The 26,416-nt window shown below is 49.1% G+C and overlaps 1 protein-coding gene across 9 annotated transcripts in view; it reads right to left on the bottom strand.

The window, feature by feature from the left end:
* EPS15L1 (epidermal growth factor receptor pathway substrate 15 like 1) overlaps positions 1–26,416 on the bottom strand; it is a 91,612-nt gene that overhangs the window by 24,309 nt on the left and 40,887 nt on the right. For 2 of the 9 annotated variants that reach the window (XM_080928717.1, XM_080928715.1), the window contains exons 16-23: positions 26,059–26,223; positions 21,299–21,422; positions 20,692–20,742; positions 19,668–19,804; positions 16,491–16,551; positions 15,734–15,816; positions 6,728–6,860; positions 4,694–4,741 (exon numbers count right to left, since the gene is read on the bottom strand). In XM_080928717.1, coding sequence (XP_080784843.1) covers positions 4,694–4,741; positions 6,728–6,860; positions 15,734–15,816; positions 16,491–16,551; positions 19,668–19,804; positions 20,692–20,742; positions 21,299–21,422; positions 26,059–26,223 — 802 coding nt within the window. Of the gene's footprint in view, positions 1–4,693; positions 4,742–5,869; positions 5,972–6,727; positions 6,861–15,733; positions 15,817–16,490; positions 16,552–19,667; positions 19,805–20,691; positions 20,743–21,298; positions 21,423–26,058; positions 26,224–26,416 lie in introns of those variants that run through there. The other 7 variants (XM_080928723.1, XM_080928721.1, XM_080928716.1 and 4 more) reach the window with 6 other exon arrangements.

Below are 26,416 nucleotides of genomic sequence, written 5' to 3'. Positions count from 1 at the left end.
ACTACAGGGAGCAAGGTGCCTGTCCCTTTCCCAGCTCGCTTTTCAGGGATTCCCCTGAGCAGTTCGCAGAGCTGGGCTTGAAAAATGCATTAGAATCTCCAACAGTCAACTCCAAGAGGGTAGACTCTCCATTCAAAGGTCTGATGCAGGACAACAGTCAAGAGATCTGGGGTGCAGAGTCCTTAAAAATCTGATTACAAAGAATATCAAATGTTGAACTGGGGTTCACGTGTAAGAACCATCAACATGTTTGAAGAACAGGGAGCCCTGGGCTCCAGCCAACACCATATACATAAGGAACCTCTAATCTCAGCCCCCTGAAGGCTGGGGCAAGAGGATTGTGAGTTTCAGGCAAACCAACCTGGGGTACAGGGTGAGAGATTTTTGCTGAGGGGGGGGGGCATGGAAATGCAAATAAACCAACATAAAACCAAGAGAGAGCATGCGCTTGCCCCTGTCAGAGTCTGAGTTCTGTGGACACAATTCATTGCTGTACTTAAAAACACAGCTCTGCAGATGGGAGATAAATACAGGAAAACACCCCCCTAAAAGACAACCAGAAAAACAAAGACTTAAAGCTTTGTGGTCAGGGCAGCAGCCCCACCCTAGCCATTATCCTCTGCAACCCAGGACTCCCACACTGCTGTGCACCTTGATGCGGGCACCGCACAACTATCAGGTGTTCCAGAGGGCATACACCTTCAGTGCCTGCACCCTCAACAGGACCAGTTGCTCGCACAACAGGCTTCTGGGAGTCCTTCTGTTGGGATCTGGGTGAGGGGCACACATAGGGCAGGGACATCAAGAGGTCACTAGAAACTTGCCCATTCTGCCTGGCCAACCAGCAAAACAGATTAAGTGCTCGCAGAGAAGAAAGAGAAAAATCAGATTGCCTGACTCAAACTTTAAACTGTGTGAGAAAGGAATCCTTTCCACCCACACCTCCGTCCTCCCAATGACTCGTTCTGACATTTGGCTCGGCCACTGAAGGCTTGCAGGCAGGGGTCCTGAAGACCAGGACCGGAAAGTGCAGCCCAGGCCATACAAATTGATACAAATCTGAGGTCCCGGATCACAGTGATGCTGATATTTCCCACCAAAAATATTTACCAATCTTTTGAGAAGACCAGCTCGGCACATTGTAGGGGACAGGATGAGGTTTGAGTCTGAGCTGAGGAGAAAAGCTGAACAAATATTTGTTATGTCCACCTGTGCTGAGCTTATTTTGCCCTGCTGTCAAGTGGGCAGGGGTCATGGGAATCTCTGGGGTTAGCAGGCGGGGTGGACAATGGTGTGGAAAGGAAAGCTAGTGGCCACTTGCTCTGGGTCCACAAAAGAAACATGGGTTTGAAGTGAGGAAGACAATTTTCTTTTCGTTTTCACTCGAGGCTGCTGTGATCTCTGAGGAAACGATGAAGGACTACATTAGCCTGCAGAAGAAAACAGGCGAGGGCACAGCTGACACGAGCCGACACAAACCACCTGCCCTGTGTTGAGACAGGGCTTCACCCTGCAGCCCCCATGTGCTGGGTCATAGGCACAAGTCACCGCACCTTGCGCCAGATTGACAGGTCCCCCACTTTTCTCCAGTAGTACCTTCGCCACGATCCTTCTCTGTTGGAGTGGGCGATCAGGGAGATGTTATCTACACAGAAGCCAGGTTGGGGGGGGGGTTCCTTGCCATGCACAGCTATGGGGGTTGCCAGAGCCTCCCACTTTTGTCCTTCCTACAGGGTGTGAAAATAACCAGAACTGTACCTCTATACAAAGGGCAGGCAGATGCTCTGTCATGTTTTATAAAGTCACCATAGACTGATGTCTGCAATAGGAATGTGTATCCTCTGATGGGAAGGCTCACAGGCCTGGAGAAGTCCATGAAGACCTGGGGGAGGGGTTTCCTAATTTGGCTCTCTAAGGTCTGATCTTTACTGACCACACAGCTCACCACAGGTGTGACATGCACTTGTTAATAATTTATACAACTAGAGCTCCAGCCTGAGTCCTTTAGGTGATCAAAGGGTGGACCTTCAGCCAAGTGAGGGCCTGCTCTTACTACCACAGAGGCCGGATAGAAAAGTCCTGTCTCTCTGGGCTTATACCCTGAGGGTCCCCCAGTACCTCCACAGCCTGGGCCGGCCTTGCTGAGCTGACTGCAGAAGGGTGGGTGTGCTGAGGTGGGCACTACTTTGATTTTCAAACTGTTCTGCAACTCCGCCCTCAACAGAAGCCATCCTGCAGGCTGCTGAAACCAGCGTGACTAGGATTAGCATGAGTTCCTTCACAGCCTAGGAAGGCAACCCATACAGCATACGGGTGCCTTCTCAGCCAGCAGCCACAGCAGCCGCAGGGCAGTGGGTGCACAGAGTGTGGGAGCTGGGGGACTGCTTTAATGCCTTCTGGCTATCCTGGCTGCTAGCAAATGCCAGAATCTTCCCGAAATGGAACAAGTATGTTCCTTTCTGAACTCTCCACTGTACCCAGTGCATTATCTCTTTGCCACCATCGTGGGAACGGAATTAAAGTAGTTATATTCAGGGCAGAGGTGCTAACCACAGGCTCAGACAGCGATGCCATTTGACAATACGAAGTAAAAGAGGGCTTGGGTGCAGACAGGACAGCCAGCACCAGGGTCTTGACCCACAGGTTCTGTCCTCTTCCTGGGATCTCTCCAAGAAAGGTTCAGAGCACACAGAACTGGCTGCTCACAATCCTAGATATTTCCTGTGCCTGTACCCTGTAAGCCACAGTGACCCTGCGAGAAGGCCATGTCTGCTAGAGAATAACTTTTTGCTTCTGCTCTAGAAGAGATATCCAATTCAACACAAGGCTAGACCATTCTTATGTGCTTGGGTAGAGCTGCTCACTAACACAGATCAATCTCAGGGGTACTGTGGGAAGGGGCAAAAGCTGCCATGACCTTACATCTGGCCTTGTAGACGGGGTGGAGAGGTCATGAGTAGTTATAACGATGATAATTAACTTAGGGAGAGGTTAAAGGTGACTGGCTGGTGAGTAGGTGTCGCTGGGGCAGCGGGTAGGCTCTGCTGGGAGCCACAGGGTAGCGCTGGCAGGAAGTGGTAGGGTGGGGCCCACCAGGATCCCGCTATCTCAGGCAACCCAATCACTGACGCCCACACAGCCGTTTCCTGCGCTTAAAAAAATCTGTTTCTCTCTTTGCAAATCAACAACTTTTACCTAGAAACTTCAGCGGTGAGTTCTGACTGATCTCCATCTCCGTCCGTTGCAGAAAATACAACACTGTTTACCTGGAGGTGTGTGCTCACTCCAACAGGCAGGTTTCAGGGCTGTTTTGTGTGTCTGAAAGCAATCAGTTGCTTCAATCCCAGACAGACAGCTGCAGGTTATTCAATACCTTGATAGACCTTTCTAGAAAAGATCTCCAGGCACAAGAACACATCCAATTTCTGTGTACACCCCAGCAGCCTAAGGCTCACACTCTGAAGCTTTAAGGAGAAAACTATACCCTTAGCATCAAGCTGCTGGGCACCTCAGCTGCTAACAGCAGCAGTGACTGTCCAAACTGATCTCTAGAGAGCAGAGACTGACCTGTGACATAGAACAGAACAGCAGCAGTGCATAGCCACCCTCATCCTAGGTAATGACTCTCAGGGGACCCAGGACTGGCTTTTAAGTTTGACACCTTAAACACCAGAAGACACTTTTCAGAACTGTCACCTCATTTGGGTCAGGCCCAGGTAACACAGGTGGCTGTGGGTGGTAGACACACAATACAATGCAAGTCAAGCACATCACCACCATGCCAAGTGCTTTACTTACATTTTGGACTCAGGGCTGCTCAGGGACATCTGCCTGGGGCTTTCATATCCCCCAAAGCAGTCTGACTGAACAACTCCTTAGAGCTGGACAGGTGGACCAGAGCCTACTAGCCACTTCCAGGTATAGGAATCCAGCAGGATTTCAGGAGTCCCTGTTCCTGGGCTCCCATGCAGGGTAGTGGGACTGCAGAGAAGCCCCTGTATCTCATGATTCCTAAGACAGATATTTCACAATGTCTGGGGAAGCACTGTGGCATGCCTTCTCCGCCAGAAGGTTGACCATCTATAGGGGTCCTTGGGAGCAGGCACCTCCTCTATCTCCTCTTAGCCATGCTGGGACCAACCCACTGCAGAGCTCCACATCTGAGTGATGGGGTGTGACCAGATAAGGTAGTTATTATTGTACGTTGGGTCATATGGTTTTCCCCAATGGAAAATGGGTGGACACTAAGCACCATCCAAAAATAGCATATGGTGGGGCAGGAGGATGGCTGAGTTCCCAGTCACCACAGAGGTCCTGTTTCAAATGCCTTAAAGCAAGATAAAGGCCCCCACCTTGGCTTGGCTATCTTAGTGCCCTGTCTTCTGAGCAAGTGCAGCAGTAGGAGCTGGTCGGTCTGCACTGTTGCCCCACTGACCTGGGTGTGGCTGTGGCATGATGATAAGGATGGGGGCAGGGGCAGAGGAACTGCATGGCTGTGCTCCAAATCCATGCACAAACCAGGGAGCCAAAAGCTTTTCCACCAAACAGGGCTAATTAACAGGTCAGCTGAGGCAGGGGAGCTGTGCATAGGCACCACGTGGTGCCTGTATGGTTAGAGACTAAGACGAGATCAACACAACCACAGCACGAGATGCTGGGCTGACATGCATCCACCAAACATCTCTGTACCTACCACCCAGCAGTGTGTACAGAACTGCGCCTTTCTGTCCAGCCGCTGCTTCTGGGTAGAGTGAAATGAGAAGTGCTTAGGCTCCCACATGGTCTGCTCATGGGTTAGAATGCACAAAAGCCTCGATTCTCAGGATGCTGCACTCTCCTGGTAGGTTCTCCTGATTGCTGATTTAAGAGCAAGTGCCAAGTAACAGACAAGTAATAGGCAGAGTGCCCACTCTGCCAGGCCAGGGGCAATGCCCTGTGACGACAGGTAGCCTACACGCCCTCCTTCCTTTGTGGTAAGGGGGCACTGTGTTGCCTGCTCCGTGTATCTCATGGTCTCATTAGCAGAAGAGGTAAACAGTTGCACCAGGCCTCCCAAGGTCACAATGGCTGTGGCAAAGCCCAGCTTTGCATCATTAAGGAGCCAGTCCAGAGCCTCAGACAGGGTTGGCTATTCTCGAGACTCGCTCTGAAGTCACTGAAGGCTCGCTCAGCATTTTACAGGCTGTCCTCACTCTCTAAACCTAGCATGAGGAGCAGAGACCCAGAGGGAAATGGGAGGATGTGTGGGATGGTGGTGCCCACACTGCTGGTGTGTGTCCCCAGGTGTGTTTACAAGTATGTAATTGAATGACTGTACATCTGACACAGGCGGTGTGGCACACTAGAGAAATGCATTCTCATTTGACACGATAACATTTGGTGCCGTGAGCACATATGCAAAACATGTATACAGGTGCACACATGTTCAAGCCTTTGCTTTCAAGGTCTATGTGAGCCTTCAGTGATGAACATGCATGTGAGGGCTGCAGAGATGGCTCAGTGGTTAGAGCACTGACTGCTCTTCCAGAGGTCCTGAGTTCAATTCCCAGCAACCACATGATAGCGCGCAACCATCTGGATTGGGATCTGATGCCCTCTTGTGGTGTGTCTGAAGACAGCTACAGTGTACTTATATCCATAAAATAAATATTAGGAAAAGAAAAGGAAACATGTATGTGAGCACACACGTGTATGAGAAGGTGTGAGGGCACACACACTGCATGAGGCTGAGTGACCGAGCACAGGGCACTGTCCATAGCAGATGGACTCTCTTGCACTTTGTGGTCAACATCTTTCACAAGTGCCTCAGGCTCTTGTTCCTTCCCACAATTTCACAGAGAGCCTACTCTAGTCCCAGTCTGCTGGCCAGACCCCTTCAGGACTCATCTGTAAGGAAGGCAGTGTGGATACTGTCCCTGGGGAAGAGAGCCTCCTCAGGATTTCTTCATTCTATCCATCTTCTGCAGGCGGACTGTACAGAAAGTGGGGATCAAATGGACTTGGTGAGCTGGGGCAGGCTGGGTCTCTCCAAGGGCCACCTGCTTGCATTAAGGACTAGAAAGGAGACAGTGCATATCTGTGTCACCCAGATGTTCCTTCTTCTTCAGTATTGGATATCAAAGTGAGGGCCTTAGGCACACAAGGCAAGTACTCCACCCCTGAGCCAGTGAGCTATGTCCCTAGCTCTTAACCCAGAACTCACAAGAACTTAGAATCTGCTGGGGGACGGCGCACTGGCCCTCCCTGGAGAGCAGGGCTCAGGATAGTGAGGTTACAGAGGAGAGGGCAGGAAGCCTCCCAGGCAGCCTTCTCTCCATCAGCTGAGTGGGGCGAGGGAGAGCCATGCCATCCTGCTCATCCAAAACATTCAAGAAAGCCACTTTACCCCAGTGCCCAGCCGGTCAGGCCCTCTCTGATCCCCCATGAAAAGGGCACAAGGCCAGGAGGCTGCTAGACAGACACTGAGGGACCATGCATGTGGAAAAACACTGATGAGGACACCTTAAGTGGGGATCCATGTGTGGCTACTCTCACAGCCTTGACCACGGGACAGGGAAAACAGCACGGCGCACACACACAGCACACTCTGGGGGAAGGGAGGCAACTTGGCAGAGGGGAGATATCCTGCCCTGGGGCCTGCTCTACTCTGGGCTGCTCAATGGTGGGGCCCTGTGCCCACCGCCCTGTCCCCACCGGCGGGTGCCGCGAGAGGAGGAAGCGTACTGACCGCTGGGCGGTTTGGGCCGTGGAGGAGCGGGCTTCTTCGGAGGCAGAGCGGGAGTGTCCTGTTTACTTTTAAAGGGGTCATCTGAGAATCCTGTGCCTCCCAAGGAGGAGGAGAAGGGGCCAGAAGGTGGGGGCTGTAAGAGAGGACACGAAAGAGGCAAAAATAGACATTAAAAAGAAGGCACTGAGCCAATGCTCCCGCACCAAGAGCCCTGGCAAGACCTGAGTCCTCTCAAGCCCCCGCTTTCCTCCACCCTCAAAAGCAAGACCCTCTGTATGAAAGGAAAGCCACCAATACAAGCAGCAGAGGATAACCCTGTCCTCCAGTGGCCTCTCTTGCTATATTATGGGTTCTTTCCCAACTCAACACTGTACACGGGCCCCTGGGACTTTGGTTCATGATTAGAGACCTGCATAGTCTCAGCTCCCACTGGACTGGTGCTGGGACAGACCCTCTCTGTGCCCCACCAGGTGATTCAGGCTGGCGTGTCTGCTCCAATGCCTATCCAGCCTCATCTGCTGGTAAATCCAGTACTATCTCCACCTACTCCTGGTAGCCATGACACCTTATTTCCCTTATTTAGTGTTCAGTTTAACTAACCCCCATTCCCCTGCCTGAAATAAGATAGTTGCAATCGGATGGTGAGTAGGTGGTAAACATGTGGACTGACAGGATGAATGGACACATGGTAGGCAGGTAGGCAGATGATGGGTAATGGTAAGATAGATGGGTGGGTTGATGGCCATGTGGATGAATGGATACATATGTGGGAGGGTGGATAGATGAAGGGACAGACTGATGCGGGTAAATGGATGAGTAGATGGATAGATGATACAATGAATAGTTTAAACCCTCAACTTGACACAATCTACAATCACCAGGGAAGAAAGTCTCAACAACAAGGGCTCAAAGTCTAGATAAAGTTGGCCTATAGGCGTGGGGGAGAGGACTGTCTTGATTACATGACTTCATGTGGGAACACTTGCCCACTGTAGGGAATCCTGAAAGTGAGAGAGCTAAGCACAAATATACATGTGTTTATTCTCTGATCTCGAACAGTTGAGATCACAGGGATGTGACTGGCTGTTTCAAGCCTGACCCTTACAGTAATGGACTAACCTGCCCCTGCCCCTCTCCCTTAAAGTTGCTTCTGACAGGATATTTTATTAGAGCAACATGAAAGAAACTAGGGCAGATGGATGGAACAATGAGTGAATGGAGTGATGGATGAAGGAAGTATGATGGATGGGTCAAGAGAAAGGGAGGAGGGAGGGACAGATGAGTATGAAGGTGGAGAGGCTGCTGATACAAAGGTGGAAAGAGCAGCTGGGTGGGTAAACAGAAGACAACCAGCACCATGGGGCTGATGTAACAACACATTCCAAGTACTCTTCAAGGCATACACGGTCCCATCCTCCTGTGGCCAAGTCCCGAGCCTTATGCCTGAGCCCATCTCCTCAAACAAACAAAACAAATAAACCTAGGCCTGGTATGTGTCCTTGAGGATTCAGCCAAATCCTAGCAACCTCATGGGGGGTTCAGCAGCTGTAGCCCACTCTGGCTAAACCCTGCCTGGGCCTCCCTCCTACGGTACACTGGACCCTCTTCCACTCATGGTTCAGGGTCAGTAAGGTGCAGTGCCTCTGATCAATGGGGGACACAGCCTTGACAGACTGGTGGACCAACCACACGAGCTTGACTGAGGTGCTCACGGGAAAAACTGGTTCCTTCCACGTGAGACGACAACTGCTGTGTGGGGAGAGGTGGGTAAGAAACGCTGCTTTCTTGTGTTGGGTGGTCTTGGAGTTTCCTGATCTTCCTGCCTCAGTCTCTTGGGAGCTAGGAGGACAGGCAGATGGTTACCACATCTGGTGAAAAGCAGGCAAATAGGGAGGGGATGGGGCTGCCATGGACTTCTGCCAAGCCTGCTAACCTGAGCTTAATCTCTGGACCTGTGTGGTACAAAGAGGAAACTCAAGTAATCACACATGCACATGGACATTCGACACACACACATTAATAAAACAAAATATAGTTTAAAAGAATTAAAGGCTACTCTTGCAGAGGTCCTGGGTTTGGTTCCCAGAACCCAAATACTAACTCAGGACTGTCTAAAACTGCAACCCCAGGGATCATATTCCGTCTTCTGACCTCCAGCACAGGCATCTAAGCAAGTAAAACACTGATACACATAAAATAATTCATAAACAATTTTTTAGTGAAATGTTTGGGAGGGTATGGTGGCACAAACCTTTCATCCCAGCAAAAGAGGATCTCTGAGCTCTAGGCCAGTTAGGGCAATAGTGAGATCCTGTGATGGATAGTTTATGTCAACTAGACACAAGCTAAAGTCATCTGAGAGGAGACGGAACCTCAATTAAGAAAATCAGTGGTGGCAGACACCTTTAATCCTAGCGCTGAGTTTGAGACCAGCCTGGTTTACAGTCCAAGTTCTAAACAGCCAGAGCTACAGAGAAACCCTGTTTTGAAACAAACACACACACACACACACACACACACACACACACACACACACACACACACACGCGCGCGCGGGGGGGGGGGATGGGACAGACGAACAGGGACAAAGAGACACACAGACAAACAATGCCCCCATAAGATCAGGCTGCAGGTAAGCCTGTAGAACGTCTTATTACTGATTGATGGAGAAGAGCCCAGCCCACTGTAGGTGGTACCTTGGCTGGTGGCTCTGGGTTATATAAGAAAGCAGGCTGAGCAAGCCATGAGGAACAAACCAGGAAGAAGCACCCCTTCATGGTCTCTGTATCAGCTCCTGCCTCCGGGTTCCTGCCTCCGGGTTCCTGCCTCCGGGTTCCTGCCCTGTGAGAGTTCCTGCTCTGTTTCTGTCCTGACTTCCTTTGATGATGAACTGCAATGTGGAAGTGTAAATCAAATAAAGTTTCCTCCCCAACTTTCTTTGGTCATTAGTGTGCTTCATCACAGCAATGGCAACACTAAGACAGCCCCTTTCTCAAAAAGAGTGAAATATTTAATAAAGTGGACAAGAACATCTAGTGTTGCCAGGTGCCATGGCAGACTGAGGGGAGAGTGTGACTGAACCAGAGAAGCAGACTGGCTCGAGCCACACACCAACCCCTTGCAGAAGGGGTGTGACAGGAATGTGTGGTGGCTCTGGCATCCAAGCTGACACCAGGCCCTTCAGTGCTTTCTGGACGCTCCCAAGCAGGAGATGGCTACTTTTACCTCCTTCCTAAGGGCCTATGAGAGAATTCTACTACCATTACTCCTGCTTTACACACAGGCAAGCTGAGGCACAGAAGTCAATGTGGCTTGCCCAGACTACATCTTGGATCAGTATTGGCCCAGTACACCTCGCCCACTACCTAGGCCTGGATTGTCTGGCACTGTCTGAAGGGTAGACACAGGGCCACAACATGGAAACTAGCCCTGTTCTCAGTCTGGAGGTGATACAGAGAGAACAGGGTTCTGGGGCTGGAGACACAGTCAATGAATAAAGTACCGGAGCACTCTTGTGAAAAGCCAGGTGCTGCTGCATCTGTGGCCTGTGTCTATAACCCTAGAGTCAGGGGTAGGGGTGGTGGAGGCAGGACCCCCAGGATTTGCTAGCCAGTCTAGGTGAACCTGTGAGCTGCAGGCTCAGTGAAAATCATCTCAAACAGTAAGGAGTGGTTAAGGCCCACATCATAAGCACATGTGCACAAACACACCCCAAAAAACAGGACTCTGTAAGCCCCAGATTTACTTCCTAACCAGCCTCCCACTCCAATCCCCATTCCCTACAGCCAGGAGCTTCATGCAGGAAAGCCTGGCGGGCTGGCGGGCTGCAGTGCAGGAGGAGTAGGTTCTCTACCAGAAACACTCTCAAGTCTTTATACACAAATGGCAGAGTCTTAGTTCAAAGCTTGTCCATGAAAGTTTCCAGAACATCAGCCTGGTCAGGCTGCAGAACCCTGTGGTCAGAGGTGAGTTGGGTTACTCAACCTGGGCTGAAATCCCAGCCCAACCCCCTGTGCCTTGATTTCCATCTGTAATGTGATAGACATAAGAGGTCTTCACTGTCCAGAATGCCCTAGAAAGGAAGTGTTAGGTAGACACTGGATAGACTAGCAGAGACGGCACTGAATACATGTCACTGCATGGGGCCCATCACACTGAGAACGGGAAGAGGAAAATGTTCCAGAAAAACAGTTCCTGAGTTTGAAATCACTTTACTGCAGTAGGCTGTGACTGTTGAACTTGTCAACTGTGCCTTGTTTACAAGTCACACTTCTCCAGAAGTGCAGAGGGAATTGTGACCACATGGTCCAGGCATCCACTGGGGGAGGGCTCCCAAGATGGGTCCTCACAGGCTTAAAGGACACTTGTGTATCGTGAGGCACCTCTTTCTGAAGCCTGTGTCTACAGACTCTCAACTCCTCCTACCTTGGGGACTGGGAGGAGGTAGAACAGGGTCAGTTACAGGTTAGTGGTTGGTTTTCTTAAGATCTTGCTATAAACCTGAAGCTGTCCTCAAACGCATGTTACTCTAGCCTCCAGACAAGACACAGGATGACAGAGGTGTGTACCATTCAGTATCTTCTGATGCTAGAGAGATGGCTCAATTAATTTGCAAGCAGGCCCCGTGACTGAATCTGATCCCTGGTTTCACATGGGTGCCATGACACCCTGCCCCCAAAGAAATGCAGTTTACTAAAGAAAACAAAAAGGTGCTTGTTAGCTAAAGGTATGTGAATGCTCGAGTCCGTGTGTACTCAGTCCTTTTGGGGTCTGAGATGCAGAATCCTGATGAGAAGACTGTGGTATAGATGAGGTTTCCCGGTTGTGGAATGTGTCACAGGCAGGAGGATGAGGCCTGAACAGTCCTACTTTCTCATCCACACACCACCCAGTGCTGCCTGACTCTCCAGGTGGGCTGCAACGTCACAGGCCAGACAGATGGGCTTAAATCCAACAAACTGTATGTTACCTTGAAGGGGACAGGTTTGACTGTGTCAGCCTGGCTCTTCTCTGTCCTGTCCAGTGCCACAATACCCAGTCAATATTCCACTTCATTTTATTTTATTATTTAATTTCTTTTTTTTTTTTTTTTTTGGAAATGTCTCACTGTGTATGCTTGGATGGTCTAAATTCACTACGTAGACCAGGCTATTCTTGAACTGGCAGAGATCTACCTGCCTCTGCCTCCCAAGTGCTGAGACAAAAGATGTGTGCCACCAGGCCTCCTTGCAGTCCATTTTGACACTCTTAGGCTTCTCAGTGTTTGGAATCTGGATATAAGGCTGCTGTTTTTAAAGCATTCCCACAGGGCTTGGGAGCTGGGGAAGAACAAGGAATGCTTCCATTGACAACAAGGACTCAGAAGCAGGGGTGAGCTAACAGCCACTGTAACTGCCTCAAAATCTTGTCAACGTAGGTGGTTCACACCTTCTAAAGAGCAGTGTTGAGGAACAGCCAAAAAGGACGGGGATGAAGCCCAGCATGCAGGGAGACCCTGTGTTCTTTAAAAGCAAAGATTTTAAAACAAGAAAAAGAAAACAACAACAAAACAAACCATACTATGGCTGACAGTCACTACTACTGCACAGGTGGCCTCTTTTCTGGGCGTGCATGGAGGGAGGGTGAGAAGTTAGATTTACTTTCTCAAGTGCTCTGTGACACACTAGGGAACTCACTTTGATCTCCTTTCTGGCTATGGGGCTGGGATGAACCCAGGGCCCTAATCATGTTCTGCAGGCTTGTGCCACTGACCTGGGGAACTCATTTAAAGCAAACAAGTATCACAGAGGCTCAGCAACTGCCTAGAATATTCAGCTGGGAACCTGTGCTGGCTAGCTTTATGTCAAGATGACACAAGCTTAAGTTACCATCTGCGAGGAGGGAGTCCATGAGGGCATTTTCTTAATTATTAATGATGGGGGAGAGCCCAGTCCACTGTGGGAGGTGCCATTCCTGAGATGGTGGTCCTGGCTTCCTTTAGAAACCAGGGTGAGGACTAGAGAGATGGCTCAGCGGTTAAGAGCACTGATTGTTTTTCCAGAGGTCCTGAGTTCAATTCACAGCTTACAACCATCTAGAATGGGGATCCGATGCCCTCTTCTGGTGTGTCTGAAGACAAGAGACAGTGTACTCATTACATACATTAAATAAATACATCTTAAAAAACAAAACAAAACAAACAAAAAACCCAGGGTGAACAAGTAAGCCATTGGGAGCAAGGCAGTAAGCAGCATTCTCCAAGGCCTCTGCATCAGCTCCTGTCTCCAGGTTCCTGCCCCGTGTGAGTTCCTGTCCTGACTTTCCTTGTTGATAAACAGTGATATGGAAGTGTAAGCCAGACAGACCCTTTCCTCTCCAAGATAGACTCTACCACTGGTAAGATGCCTACTAGAGCCAGCCTGCTGCCACCTTCCTCAGCACAGCTGTGCAGAGGTAGGACACTCTAATTTGAGGACTGAGGAACAGCACATATTGCTGCCCCACCCTGCTCAGGTGCAGAAGGGCTGGTGGTGATGGTTAAAAAAAGAAAAAAAGAAAGCTAAGAGGAAAAAAAAAGACCTTGCCACTCTACTTTCATTTCCCTTCAAATTTATTTATACCGGGTGTTGTTCTTGAAAACTAGCAAGGTAACCAGAGAGGAAAATCAGTAGTGGGCGGGGGCAGGGCAGGCACAGTCCTCACAAGTGTCATGAAGTCAAAGAGCCCCAGGATGGTACAAATACTGTATGGGACAAGATCTTCCAACTATGTCCTGGTCTAGAGCCGAGAACAGGAAGTGGGCCTGGCTTTCCTATCCTAGTTGCATGGGGCTGGGGGTGAGAGGAAACACAGCAACTTAGGCTGGTATTCCTTGGGAGAAGGAGGCCTATGCAACTGGAGGGTAGCTGGGCAGAGATCCAGGGAAGGACTAGGTAGGGATGGCAGGCAGCACTTTCTCCAGCCTCGAATCTCAGCACATCAGGTGGAGAACAGCCCAGGGTCTGGCCCACAGCCATGTGCACGGCCACTGACCGAACACTTTGAACTTATTAACATTTTTACACTCCTGTGATGTATTCCCACAGCTCTATCTAACTCCCAAGGAACCCTTTCTTCCCAAGTAGTCCCTCCTGTGTCTCTGGTATTCTGGCTCTTTTTTTGACTCTTGAGCTTAAGTAGGGCAGCTTGTATGCATATAACCAACCAGCCAGTGGCCACAGCACAGCAGAGAAAACTCCTTCTCCATCTGAACCTAAAGCTTCAGACACCTTGTACACTTAGTCAGGCTTTGGCTGGGCTGACAATGAGCAGGAACAGGTTCCAAGCCTAGAGAGCAGAAAGGAACCCACTGAAGACAGCTTAAGACAATCTTGATCACCAGCCCTTGTAGGCTGCTGCCCCCACGTGGCTGAAATGTCCTGAAGCCACCAGCTACCTCTGCCTCTCCAATGCCAAGTGCTGACTAGAGAGTACTGGCTGCTCCTGGATCTGAATGCACAGGCTCCTAAGTGCCTGCCAAATGCAAGCCCCTGCTAGAAGTCATGCCTCCCTGTGCCTCTGTGTATGTCTGTCACTGTGCTGAAGACCTGCAGCATGAACTGGGCAACTGAGACACAGTAAAGAGGACATGCTGGGTAAGGGCAAGGACCCCAGGATTGGATGCTGGCTGCCACTTGTGCTTGGTCTCCATCTCTTGGGGTTCCACACCTGAATTCATTCAACCACCCGCACACTGAAGAGAGAAAAACACTACATCTTTACTGAGCATACAGGCAGCTTCTTTCCGCCTGACTATGATGGAGATAATGCACTAAGCACTGCCATCCTGCAAGACACCTGAAGCCACCCAGAGGTACAGTCTGTCATGTTCACAATGAACTGAGTCATGATACAGGAGGGATGCCAGTGAGGATTTTGATGTCCTCCCACCATCTCCTTCAGGTAGACAGACCCAACAGGGACAGAGTTCCTGCCCTACGACTCCCTCACCACATGGCCTCAGCAGGAAGGACTCTGCGGGGAAACCATGCCCCACGAGGAGCATTTGAAAGACACAGCACACCACTTTGAGGACAGATCTGTCCTTTGCTCAGAGCAGAGCAGCGTAAACAAGGTGCTGGGTCAGGCAAGTGTGGGCTGCCACAGCACATTGTGACACTACTGTCCTTAAATACTCTGCTGCTGCCACAAGCCGGCTTGACTTTTTTATTCATTGCCAAAGATGATACCAACATACATCAAACCAATTGACACAGTGCACCCGGTATTCTGGGCTGTATCTATGACTTAGTTCCTCTCACCAAGAACAGGTTAGCAAGGCCCTGATAAGGATGAACCCTATTGTTTTCTTCTACAGACAGGTCCGTTTCCCTGTGGAGCCTAGGTTGGCCTCCAAAGGACTGGAGGAAGGCCCACACCCCAGCAGTTCTTGTGCGGTGCTACCTGCCAGCTGATTTCTTGCAGAGCTCAAGTTATGACTATCTAATCATGTGCCATGTGTATTCCAGAGCCAGAATGGGCAAGGAAGCCTTTCAGACATTCCTGCTCAAGACAGGACTGTGGCTTTTGACCTTGAGCAGTGCAGGCTACCTTTGTGTGCAAATTTATCCACACTTGCTTTGAGCTTGTCACCCAATACCCTCAAGAGTTTAGTCTGTGGAGCCTTCAGGCATTTGTGTGGTCAACTTTATCCAGATACCTCAAGCCTGAGGCCTGTTATCCTAGCCTCCTGGGACAAACGCGTGTATCACTTCCTCCCCTAGGGCCTTGTCAGACAGAAAAGTGTGCTTGGTCACAGAGGTGCCAACCTCATGCCCTCAGAGCTGATCTGTGTGTGATGCTAGTGAGAGCGATGGGTAATAGCTGACAGCACCCGTGGGACATGGCTCCAGGAGCTTCAAATGGACCTGTCCTCTCACTGCTGAGACAAGGGCAGGCACACACACGTGACAGCACTCATGTCTGCCTACCCACACAGGCAGCATATGGACACAGGCCATGGCTAGGCCTTCTTGGGAAGGGCCTTACCTTAGACATCTGACTGAAGTCGGCAAAGCCCTCGGCACTGCTAAAGGAGTTGCTTCCAAAGGGGTCGAGGGTTCCGAAGGGATCTGTGAGTGGCACCAACAAGTTGGGGTTATGGTCTGAGCAGATGTACCTAAGAGTCAAGGGCAACCCTAAGGTTTGCCCGTGGAAATCCTAGAAGCAAGAGACTCAGGACTGCGAATGTCTCTGGCAAGATGGTTTCTATGAGGTCAGTGGATCATAGTGGGTAAAGGACGGATCAGTTCCTACCTGAACCTGCTGTCCCCCCAGTCCAGGAGAAGCAGGGGAGAATGAGACATTTAAGGATAGCTAATTATGTGTGCAGGGGTCATTAGCTGGGAGAGATCCCCACTCCACCTTTTCAGATAAGGTCTCACTCTGTAGGCCAGGCTTGTCCGGAAGTCAGAGACGCCCCTGCTTCTGACTCCAGAGTAGTAGGATTATTAAAAGTGTGTACTACCATGCCTCGTTCTGTTTTGAAACTAGTGATCGGTCAGTTTCCCAGTGCTGGGAAGTTGTGGGTACTGCATGCTTGGAAAACCGTGGATTGTCCCCATTAAGAACAATGAGTCCCCACATGACTGGTGTTAACAGAGAAATTCCTACAGTCTGGAAGAAAGTGAACTTCTACTGAGAAAGAGCCCTGTGAGGGGTGAGACGGGGTAGGAGGGCATTCACTGAGGGTGTTACTGAGGTGGGACGCATAGTCAGGAGGACAGGAACTTTAAGACTCTCTCACCTGAACCTTTAGAGGAGATGCTGGAGGTTGAGAAGGGATCACTGGACTCAAACGGGTCGAGCTGAGGGAGGAAAGAGGAAGTTTATTCTCTTGGCCACACTCTCCCTAACAGTTTTAAATGCCATAAACAACACTGCACCTCAGGGAGGGTGGGGTGACTAGACAACCCTGGGCAGTGAAACATAATCCTCAACAGATGCTCTGCTACAGGAAACACTGATGAATTCTACAGTCACCACAAATTACCAATGAACTGAAGGCCTGAGACGCAAACTACAGCCAAACATAGACAATATCAAAATCTGGCATGTGAGATGCGAGTGGAGCCCCTGCCTAGGACTCCCCGGTGAGGGGTGGGAAACATGGCTCAATAGAGTGAGGAAGAGTCTGTCTTCCTGACACACACCTGGCCAACTCTAAGAGCACTTGACTTATCAGGGTTGGAGGTACAATCCTTTAATCATAGCACTGGGGAGGCAGAGAGAGGGGCAGAGAGAGAGGGGCAGAGGCAGAGAGAGGAGCAGAGAGAGGCAGAAAGGGAGGGGCAGAGAGAGGCAGATTTCTGAGTTGGAGACCAGTCTAGTTTACAAAGAAGTTTCAGAACAGCCTCTACAAAGCTAAAAACAAACAAACAAATAAATAATAAAAATTATAAGAGTACCTAACTCTTTTAAACTCACATTTGTCATCCCAGCACATGGGATGTCAAGGCAGGAGGATGCCTGCAACTTTGAAGCCAGTTGGGACTACCCAGAGAGACTATGCCTCAAAAGGTACAGAGAAATGGATTTAGAGAGAGAGAGAGAGAGAGAGAGAGAGAGAGAGAGATCCAGATAAAAGGATCAAAACAGAAGTGACAAGGCTGCCAGGCAGGGGCACAAAGCCAGGGCTACACAGAGTACCTGTCTCAAAAAATAAAAGTTCTGAGCTGGAGCTCAGTGGTTACAAGCACTGGCTGCTCCTCTTGCTGGCTCACAACCACTTATAACTAGAGGATCAGGGATCTGATGCCCTCTTCTGGCCTCCATAGGCATCAGGCACTCACATGGTGCACATACAGCACCTGTACAAGCAAACACCTGTACAAATAAAATTAAAACTTCTTAAAAAATTTAAAAATCTCAACAGTAATGTTATTATAGTTTGTACTTCATGCCCCAGTATGCTGGGGAAAGAGACAGCACTCTAGGGTTGTGTACAACTAACTGGAGATGGGACCTTAGTCTCACCATGAAAATTATCTGTTTCTCTTGTGAGCGGTGAGTGTACATGCAAAGGCCAGAGGTACCTGGTCCCAGTCCATCACTCTGCTTTGCTCCTCTGAGGCAGGGTCTCTCACTGACAGCCTCAAGCCCCAGTGTCCTCCTGTCTCTCTCCAGCTCAGTAATAGGGTTACAGCTGTGCATGTCCAAGAGTACAGGCAGTTTGTCTCATGGGTGCTAGGGTCTGAAGGTAGCTCAGGCCTGCATAGGGCATTCTTCACTGCTGATCCATCACTCCAGGGCCACCTCCCTGCCCTGCGGATTTTTTTTTCTTTTCTTTTGTTTTTTGTTTTTTTTGAGACAGCATCTTACTATGTAACCCAACTACTTGCTATGAAGACCAGGCTGGCCTCAAACTGCTTCTAACATCCAGTATACAGCCTGGAGAGAAACTCACACAGTATTCTAAGTGCAACTGCTCCCTGGCATGTCTGACCACAGGAGGTCAGAAGTGCAACTTTGCATTTGTGTCATGACGTCTGATCTAGCAGGAGCAGACTAGGTCCTCTAAAAGTTACACTAAGGGAAAAAAAAAGCCAGTAAGTTTGGTCCCTTCTAGCCTTCTGGTTTTTGTTTTTCTTCTCTGGCTTCTGCAATGTTATATTCGTGCAAGAACCAGTGACCACACTGGCTTCCAGAACTCTGAACCAAAAAAAGCTCTTTGCTTTAAGTGTCCAGTCTCAGGAACTGTGCTAGAGGAACAGAAACCAGATCATCACAAAGTTATCTAACTCAGATCTAACAGACACACACACACACACACACTCACACACTCACACCCACATGCACACACACACTCACACCCACATGCACACATATCTTGCACACACAACATCAGGGATTTGTACTAAAAAGATCCCAGAGCATAGCTAATGAGATGGTTCATTAAGTAAACATGCTTGCTACCAAGCCTAACGATCTGAGTTTGATCCCAAGAACCTACTTGGTGGAAGGAAACATCAGTATCTTGTCCTCTGACATTAACCTCTTCTCTGGCACACATGCATGCATGCTTTAATGGGCAGTAGACACTCCAGTGGTTAAAAATACTTGATGCTCTTGTAGAGTTTGGTTCACAACATCTACATCAGGCAATTCACAACAAACTAAACTTCTGCTTTAGTGGATCTGATGTCTTCTAGCCTCCCAGAGCACCTACACACATGTGGTATACTCAAATTCATGTATGCTCACACAATAAAGCATATGTATGTATGTATGTATGTATGTTTGTGTATATTTATATACACATATATACAATGAGGTATATATATCATATATGCTTTAAACTATAACTCAAAATAATAAATAAAAATGTGACTTGAAAGACAGCCTGTGGGCTGGAGGGATGGCTCAGTTGTTAAGAGCACTGATTGCTCTTCTAGAGGTCCCTAGTTCAAATCCCAGCAACCACATGGTGGCTCACAACCATCTGTAATGAGATCTGATGCCCTCTTCTGATTGTCTAAAGACAGCTACAGTGTACTTATATATAACAAATAAATCTTAAAAAAGAAAAAGAAAAAACTGACTTCCAAAAGTTCTGAAGAAAGATAGAAGTTAGAAAGGAAGAAAGCAGCCTGTGTGGCAGAGAGCCTTACTGTGCTGCCCAGGACAGTAGGTGTGGCTGCCATGCCCAGCTGCCCAGCCACATGTGGCGTTCTGCTATAGCTGTAGAAGATGGAGTAGAGGTGGGAGCAGAGGACCACAGCGCAAAGAGAGACTGGAAGGGACGAGAGCTGTAAGAAGATGCTCTGGCCTGACTTGACACTGTGTACACTGGCTCAGTGGCAGTGTTGGGTGCCACTATAACACCTCAACACAGGAATGAGACCAGGCTTGTGATGGCAGCTCCTGGCCAAGCCAGCCAGCCTCCCCAACACCATGAACCCAACATGTGTCAGAAACCACTCACCTTTGAAGGTAAGGAAGGGTTCTTTGTGAAGGGGTCTGAGGTAAACGGGTCGTTCTTTGTCTGTTTCTTGAAGAAGTCGTCACTGGTTGAGCTATGGAATGGGTCACTTTCTTTGAAAGGGTCCCCTCCAAATGGGTCTGGAAAAAGAGGGCACAACTGGCTGACCAATGGCACTAGGGGACGTGAGGAGATAATAGCGGGAGAGAGAGAGCTTAGGATGAGGCAGAAACTGTGGTGACTGTGTGGTCAGTTGTCCAAGAGTCAGAATGGGAACAATGGCCACAGGCTAGGAGACCCTTTCAGGGCGATGGACTGTACTCCAGCCTCCCACGATTCTATACATCTGTGAAAAGCTTTACTAGGGCAAGAGGGATGGCAGAGTAGATATAAGCGTTTGCTGTAAAACATGACAGCCTGACACACATAGAGAAAGATAACTGACACTGTAAGTTGTTCCCAACTTCCACACATGGGACAGAGGCACACGCACACACATGCTAATAACTGAAGTTTCTTGAGACTCTGTCTACTGAGTTACTGAGTGCTGGGATTAAAGGTGTGACACCACACCCACCATACAAACCTTTTTTTAAAGCAGAGTTTTGTGGTGTATTCACTAGCTCTATAATAAAGCTGCATGTAAGAACAACAGTCACTGTGGGTGATGCCAGGTCAGGAAACACTGCCATCACCAGGGCAGCATGGAAGCTACTGTGACAGGTGGGAGTCTTTGTGGGGAGGCAAATTTCTAAATCTTTTATTATTTCTGTGGTACTAGGGAACCCGGGCCTTTAGACATACTAGACAAGCCAAAACAGAAGAATAAAAACCACAAAACAAACAAACAAACAACAACAAAAAGGGGCACAGGTAATGTATCATGGCTGTCTTTTGTATGACATGGTTGACAGTCATACCACATGCCCAACATAGACAGCTAGGGCACAAGTGACCCTGCCCCCAAATAAACTGAGTCTGGAGAGACTCTGGACATCGTCAGGAACACAAGGAAGCCAGCTTTTACCTGTAGCTGCTGTTTGCTGCTCTGAGAAGGGATCACTCTGGAAAGGGTCACCTGGAACAAAGAGAGAAGCAGTCAGGTCAGAGGAGGGAGGACAGCAGAGGCAGGCCTTCTGCCCAGCTCAGGGGAAACAAGTGGTCTGTCCTCGCACTTGATGCTACTGTAGCACACAGTCATGGTGAAAAGTGGCAGCCCCAGGCAGGCAGAACTCACTTTCCCTTCTGCACTCTGGAGAAGCTCCTACCACTTTACTCAATAAGAGGACAGGGACACAGCAGCTGTTCTGGTCATGTCATGATGACCTACAATGATTCCAAAGTGCTGGATCTGCGCCCTTAGACCTAAGATGCTACTGTCAAGATCCTAAAGCTTCCCAGGCATACTCAGGGGCAGAGTGATCTACAGAGTGAGTTCTATGAGGATCTAAGTTCAATTCCCAGCATCCACGTGGTAGTAAACAAACTGTCCATAACTGCAGCTCTGGAGGATCTGGCACCCTCTTTTGCCCTCTGGGGGAACTGAACACAGGAGATACCAGTGGAAGCAAACAAAACAATAAATCTTAAAAACAAACAACAGTCCTTTCATGGGAACATAGGCTGGGGTGTACCTTTGAAGGGGTCAGCTCCTTTAAATGGGTCAGACTTGAAGGGGTCCTCTGCCTGGAAGGGGTCTGGATGCAGTTCTTGGGAGTTGTTGCTAAACAATAAGGCTTTGTTTTTGAAAGGATCATCCTAAGGTGGTGAAGAAAGCACAGGTGCCGTTACTTCTGATTCAAACAAGTGTAGTATTCCACAGCTAACTCAGACCTGCACTGCATGCAGTGTGATCAGAACAGAGACCCTGAAGAGTCACTGAAGTGGAGATTTTGGCTAAAACAAGCCTATTTTTTACCTTTGCTTTGCTAAGGTAAAAAGGAAAACCAGGCGTGGCACATGGAGACACAGTACCACAGCTTTGCAATTTTTCAGTAAATCTAAAATGACTCTTTTATTAAACCCTCTTATCAGAATAAATAGATGGAACCTACCCACCCATATGGTGAAATACTCAGCCCTGAAAAGGAAGGAAGTTCTACTGTACACAGAGAAGCCTTAAGAATGTGCAGCTGAAGTGAGACAAGGCCGTCAGTGACAGATACATGTAGTGTGGTCCCACCCATACCCTCAAGTTGCCACATTCCTAGGGGCAGAGTGATGGGGCCAGAGCCTAGTCAAGGGCCAGCAACAACCCCCACCCCACAGTTCTATGTAAAGAAACAAGTGGGCTGTTTCCGACCAGGTAGGAAGTGGGGCTTGAGGTGACACTGGGGCAATGGGAGCTGCTAAAGCATGCAAGGCACTTGTGTGCATGTTTGGGAAAAGGTGCTTATTTCTAGAAACAGGCAAGTGCATCAAAACAGCAGAAAAAACATTTTTTGAAGAGTGCTCTTCCATAGTGGGAATGACCTGAGGGGTGGGTGAGCCCTGCAAACAGAATGTTGAGCTGAGAAATCAGTGCTCTATTCTGCTCAGGAAATAGAATTTTCCACAAAATAGGGCTGCTTAACTGTTTTTGTTTTTAAAGGCAGGGGCTCGGTGATCAAGTCAAGTCAAAGGGCATCTGTGAAATCAGACAAAGACAATTCAACCCAAAAGTAAGTCCAAAATTCTAATGAGGTGCCAGCACCTGGGATAGGAATGAACCTGGGGGAGGGGGAGTGATTTAAGAGGAAGCCACCAGATGGGAACAGGAAGCACACTTGTTACTACCCTGGTTCTGGGAAGCCCAAGGCAGGAGGATCAATAGTTACTGACCAGCCTAGCCACACAGCAAGATTCATTCTCAGGCAATGAAAAAGATAAAATAATAATAATAATGAGCAGCAGTCACTGACTTGGGTTGTGAGTAGGTCAAGAAGTGGGTGGGCCATCTTCTTACCTGGAACCAATTCTTCAGAGCTTCTGGGCTCAGGCCTTCCTAGGGAAGCCAGGCCTGGTGCTCAGGGAGGTTAAACACAGATGCAGCTAGCAATAGCTTGGATGCTGCCAGACCTGAGACGGACACACCCTACTGCAGCTGCTGGGGTTCAAGGACAGAGAGAACCTCAATGGAAGACTGACCAAAGGAAGCCCATGTACTGGGGCAGGAGATAACTCCCTCTGCCACACCATGGACAAAGGAAGTTCACACAGCTCTCAGGGTTCAAGGAGAGACTGACCAAAGGAAGCCCTGGGCGAGGAATGGTTCAGGGACTGGGTTAGTCACAACACCCCAGTCTTAGAAAGGAAGCTCAGTAGCTTTAAAGGACTGTCTATGGACAGGCCCAGTTACTGACAATCTAGTGTTTCTATCACTGAAGGGAAGGCAATGAGCAAACATGTTTCAACGGCACAAACAGGCCTGGGAACTGCACTACCTGCCCAGTATGTGGAATGTCAGGAGAAACCCACCTTTCATACAGCCACAGAACTGCTGGGTGCAGCCGAGTGACAAAGGCTTACTGAACATGCAGCTCAGCACTGCTGCCAAGGCCTTGGCAGAACTCACATTAAAAGTAAGGGACAACAGTGACAGTCCCTGCCAGACTCAAAGTGAAAAGAGCCCCCAGCCCCCAAAACATGAATACAGCCAACCACCAGCCAGGAAAATGAAGACCATGTCACCCTAGGGGACAGAAATACAAGAGTAAGTATAGGCTTGTGACCTATTCTGTCACCAAGCTGATGAACTTATTATCAACAATGTTACTATTACTAGTAGATGGCATCTTCTCAGAGTACTGAATCATGTGGCTACTTGGTGACTGAGCACGGTATAAGGGGTACTACACTAGGGTGAGCAATGGGAACTATCACAGAGGTAGAACATGTTAACTCCTTTTGTTTAATAACTAACTTGTGCAGCAGCACAAAGGACGGGACCCAGGGCTTCCCACTGCTGAGCCACGCCCAGCTGCAGAAAACACTTTCAAAGGTAAGGCAGAAGCTAGCCCTAAGCTCCACCTGTTTTCAAAATACAGACACGACCACAAAGGATACCCAAGAAGTTTCTGTGACATCCCTGGCTTTTACAGAGTGCTGGGGGTTGGTCTTGTGGATGAACACCTTTTCATTTCTGCACTTAGAGATAGAGACAGATGGATCTCTGTAAGCTCAAGGCCAACCTGGTCTTCATTTATGAGTTCCAAGTCAGCCATGGCTACACCACAAGACCCTGTCTCAAAAAAACAAACAAAATGAAGTGTGTTGTATACCAGCATTGGGCTCCTACCAATTGTCCTGAAGTAAATATTTCTGTCCTAGCTCAAGGTGCCAGCTAAGCAGCTCTCATTTACAAATCTCTGATAGAAGCCCATAATCCTGGCTCCTCCATGTTACCAAGGCTGGAAGTGGCCAAGTATGCAATCTATCCTGGTAAATCAGAAAGTCAGACTGGGGTGGTACCCGGCTTTCTCCCTGCTGTGTGGGCTGGCTGGGAGGTCCAGGAAGAGGCTTCTATCAGTCACAAGAAATAAGCATAGTTTTGAGCTGGGCACAAGGGTCAGTGGTGAGTCCTTGCTAACATGTGTGAGGACTCACTCTGCCCACAGCACTGTGAAAGAAAAAAGTAATTAAGGATATATACCGAATTGAACATGGCCTATTAAGAATCCTATTACCTCTCAGGCAGTTGTACCTTGGAAACTTAACATTTAGCTCAATGGCTCAAGAATCACCTGTAGTAAGTTCATTTTGGTTGCACAGTTCTTTGTAAGCACAGGCCCTAGCTGCACCCCACAAAGAGACGGACGGAGAGACTCTGCTCTACAGCCCCAGATGGAACACTGAACAAAGACCTTGCTTCAAACTGTTTATTAAGAAATGGAAACAATCCCCCGCAACTTTTAAAAATACAAGATGTGGGTTCCTTCAGACACAAGTCTTGAGTTTCTAGGTAATATATCTGATGGTTACACTGTACAAATGACAGTTAACCATGCAAACTCTGCCTGGTTAAACAACGGACAAAAATAACCATGTACAAAAGGCTCTGGTGGTGGTAGAAATGACCACCACCTGTAAACTGTCACCCACTACTAAGATGCAGCCCAGGATGTGATAAAAGCTACAGGAGAACCTGGCACACACCTTTAACCCCTGCAAACGGGATCTCTGGAGTTCCTTGGCAGCCTGGGCTGCACAGTGACACCATCTCAGAAAGAAAAAACAGAGGAGGAGGAAGAGAAGGAGGAGAAAAGAAAGAAGACAGACAAACCAGGAAGGAAGGAAGGAAGGAAGGAAGGAAGGAAGGAAAGAGCGAGAGAAAGACAGCTAGCCAGACAGAGACCAAACAAACAATCCACAAAGGGGAGGCTTAAAGGAAGCACTTCCCTGGCCCAGAAACATGACAAGCCAGCTGCACAGGGGACAATGGTGAGATGGAGCTGAAGACTGCAGTCGCAAGACGGAAACACACTGGCTACAGGCCAAAAAGCAAGGAATTCCATGGGAATTCCATGGAACAGATGCCATGGTGGGCAGGACGCCACCTACTTATGGGTTTAAAAGTGAAGAGGACCTCCAGGTGAGCAGACATGAGGACAGGCAGAAATACAAACAGCACCTTCTAAGTGGTCCAGAGGAAGCCCAGGCTTCTTCTCCGTGAGTTCTTGGATGAGAAAGAAAGCGAAGAGAGAAGGAAGGTGGCTGTGTTTAGAGTATAAGGAATGGTGACCACAGGAGGGAAGGGACAAAGAGGGAAAGCAGCAGGGCTGGAGCAAAGCAGAGCCCTGGAAGATGAGGCAGCCAAGAGGTTAAGTGCAGCATAATGCCCCAGATACAAGGACCAGCAGGCCCAACCACAGAGATATCCCTGAGTTGGGGCTGATGACTCTAACAAGGGGCACTGACAACCTTAGAGAAAGGTCACATTTCCTGAGCATTGATGGCTCACAAGCAGCGTGGCCACACCGTGGTCCTGGAGGGCAGATGTGCTGTGGTGCTTAGTGAGTGCTGCAGGATGGAACTGGAGCCTACAGCACTCACTGCCAAGCTGCAGCTGCAGCCTGTTTCTCCACCTTTGAGAATCTCTCGAATTGCACACACTTGCACCCAAGGCTGCATCAGTAGAGCACCGAGCTCCCACAGCATGGGACCACACTGCCTTTGCTTAGGTTTGCCCTCCATATTTGGGTGACTGACCCAAAAGAAACACTTCTGAGGAGATGGAACTCCTGGGCCTCACAGCTTCTAGATGACAGGAGGAACTTGGCCACCAGCCCTGGGCTCTGTGCAGGTAGAGAGCCAGCAAAAGCAAGGGGTGCCATACATTGAGGGAGCCAGTGTTGTGAGCAGATTTGCAGCTGCAGTAGAGCCCTCGTGGACCCGGAGACTCTTACTCGACCTTTACCATGGCTCCAAAGCCGCCCCTCTCTGCCAGCAAGATGCCTTCATTCAAGATGGCCAGGTCAGGCAGGCTGTTACCAGAGACCCCATCAGGCACCTGGTCGTACTGTTCCAGGCTCCGGTGAGCTTCTAGGTGGCTCTCCTGTAGCTGGGACAGCTTGCTTCTTGCCTACAAGATAAACACCACGGATATCAAAGGAGCTCCAGGTGCAGCCAGCAAGATGCCTTTCCTGAGAGATGTACACATAGGGAAGGGCTGCCCTACCCAAGCTGTATTACTAGACAAGAGGCGCTGGTCCTGTGAAAGGACACAATGTCATAACATAGCTCAGTGTATATATAGCACCTACATGGCTAACAAA

The sequence above is a fragment of the Micromys minutus genome (genome assembly GCF_963924665.1).
Source record: "Micromys minutus genome assembly, chromosome: 14".
NCBI lineage: Eukaryota > Metazoa > Chordata > Mammalia > Rodentia > Muridae > Micromys > Micromys minutus.
This window is presented reverse-complemented; position numbering and strand designations above follow the sequence as displayed.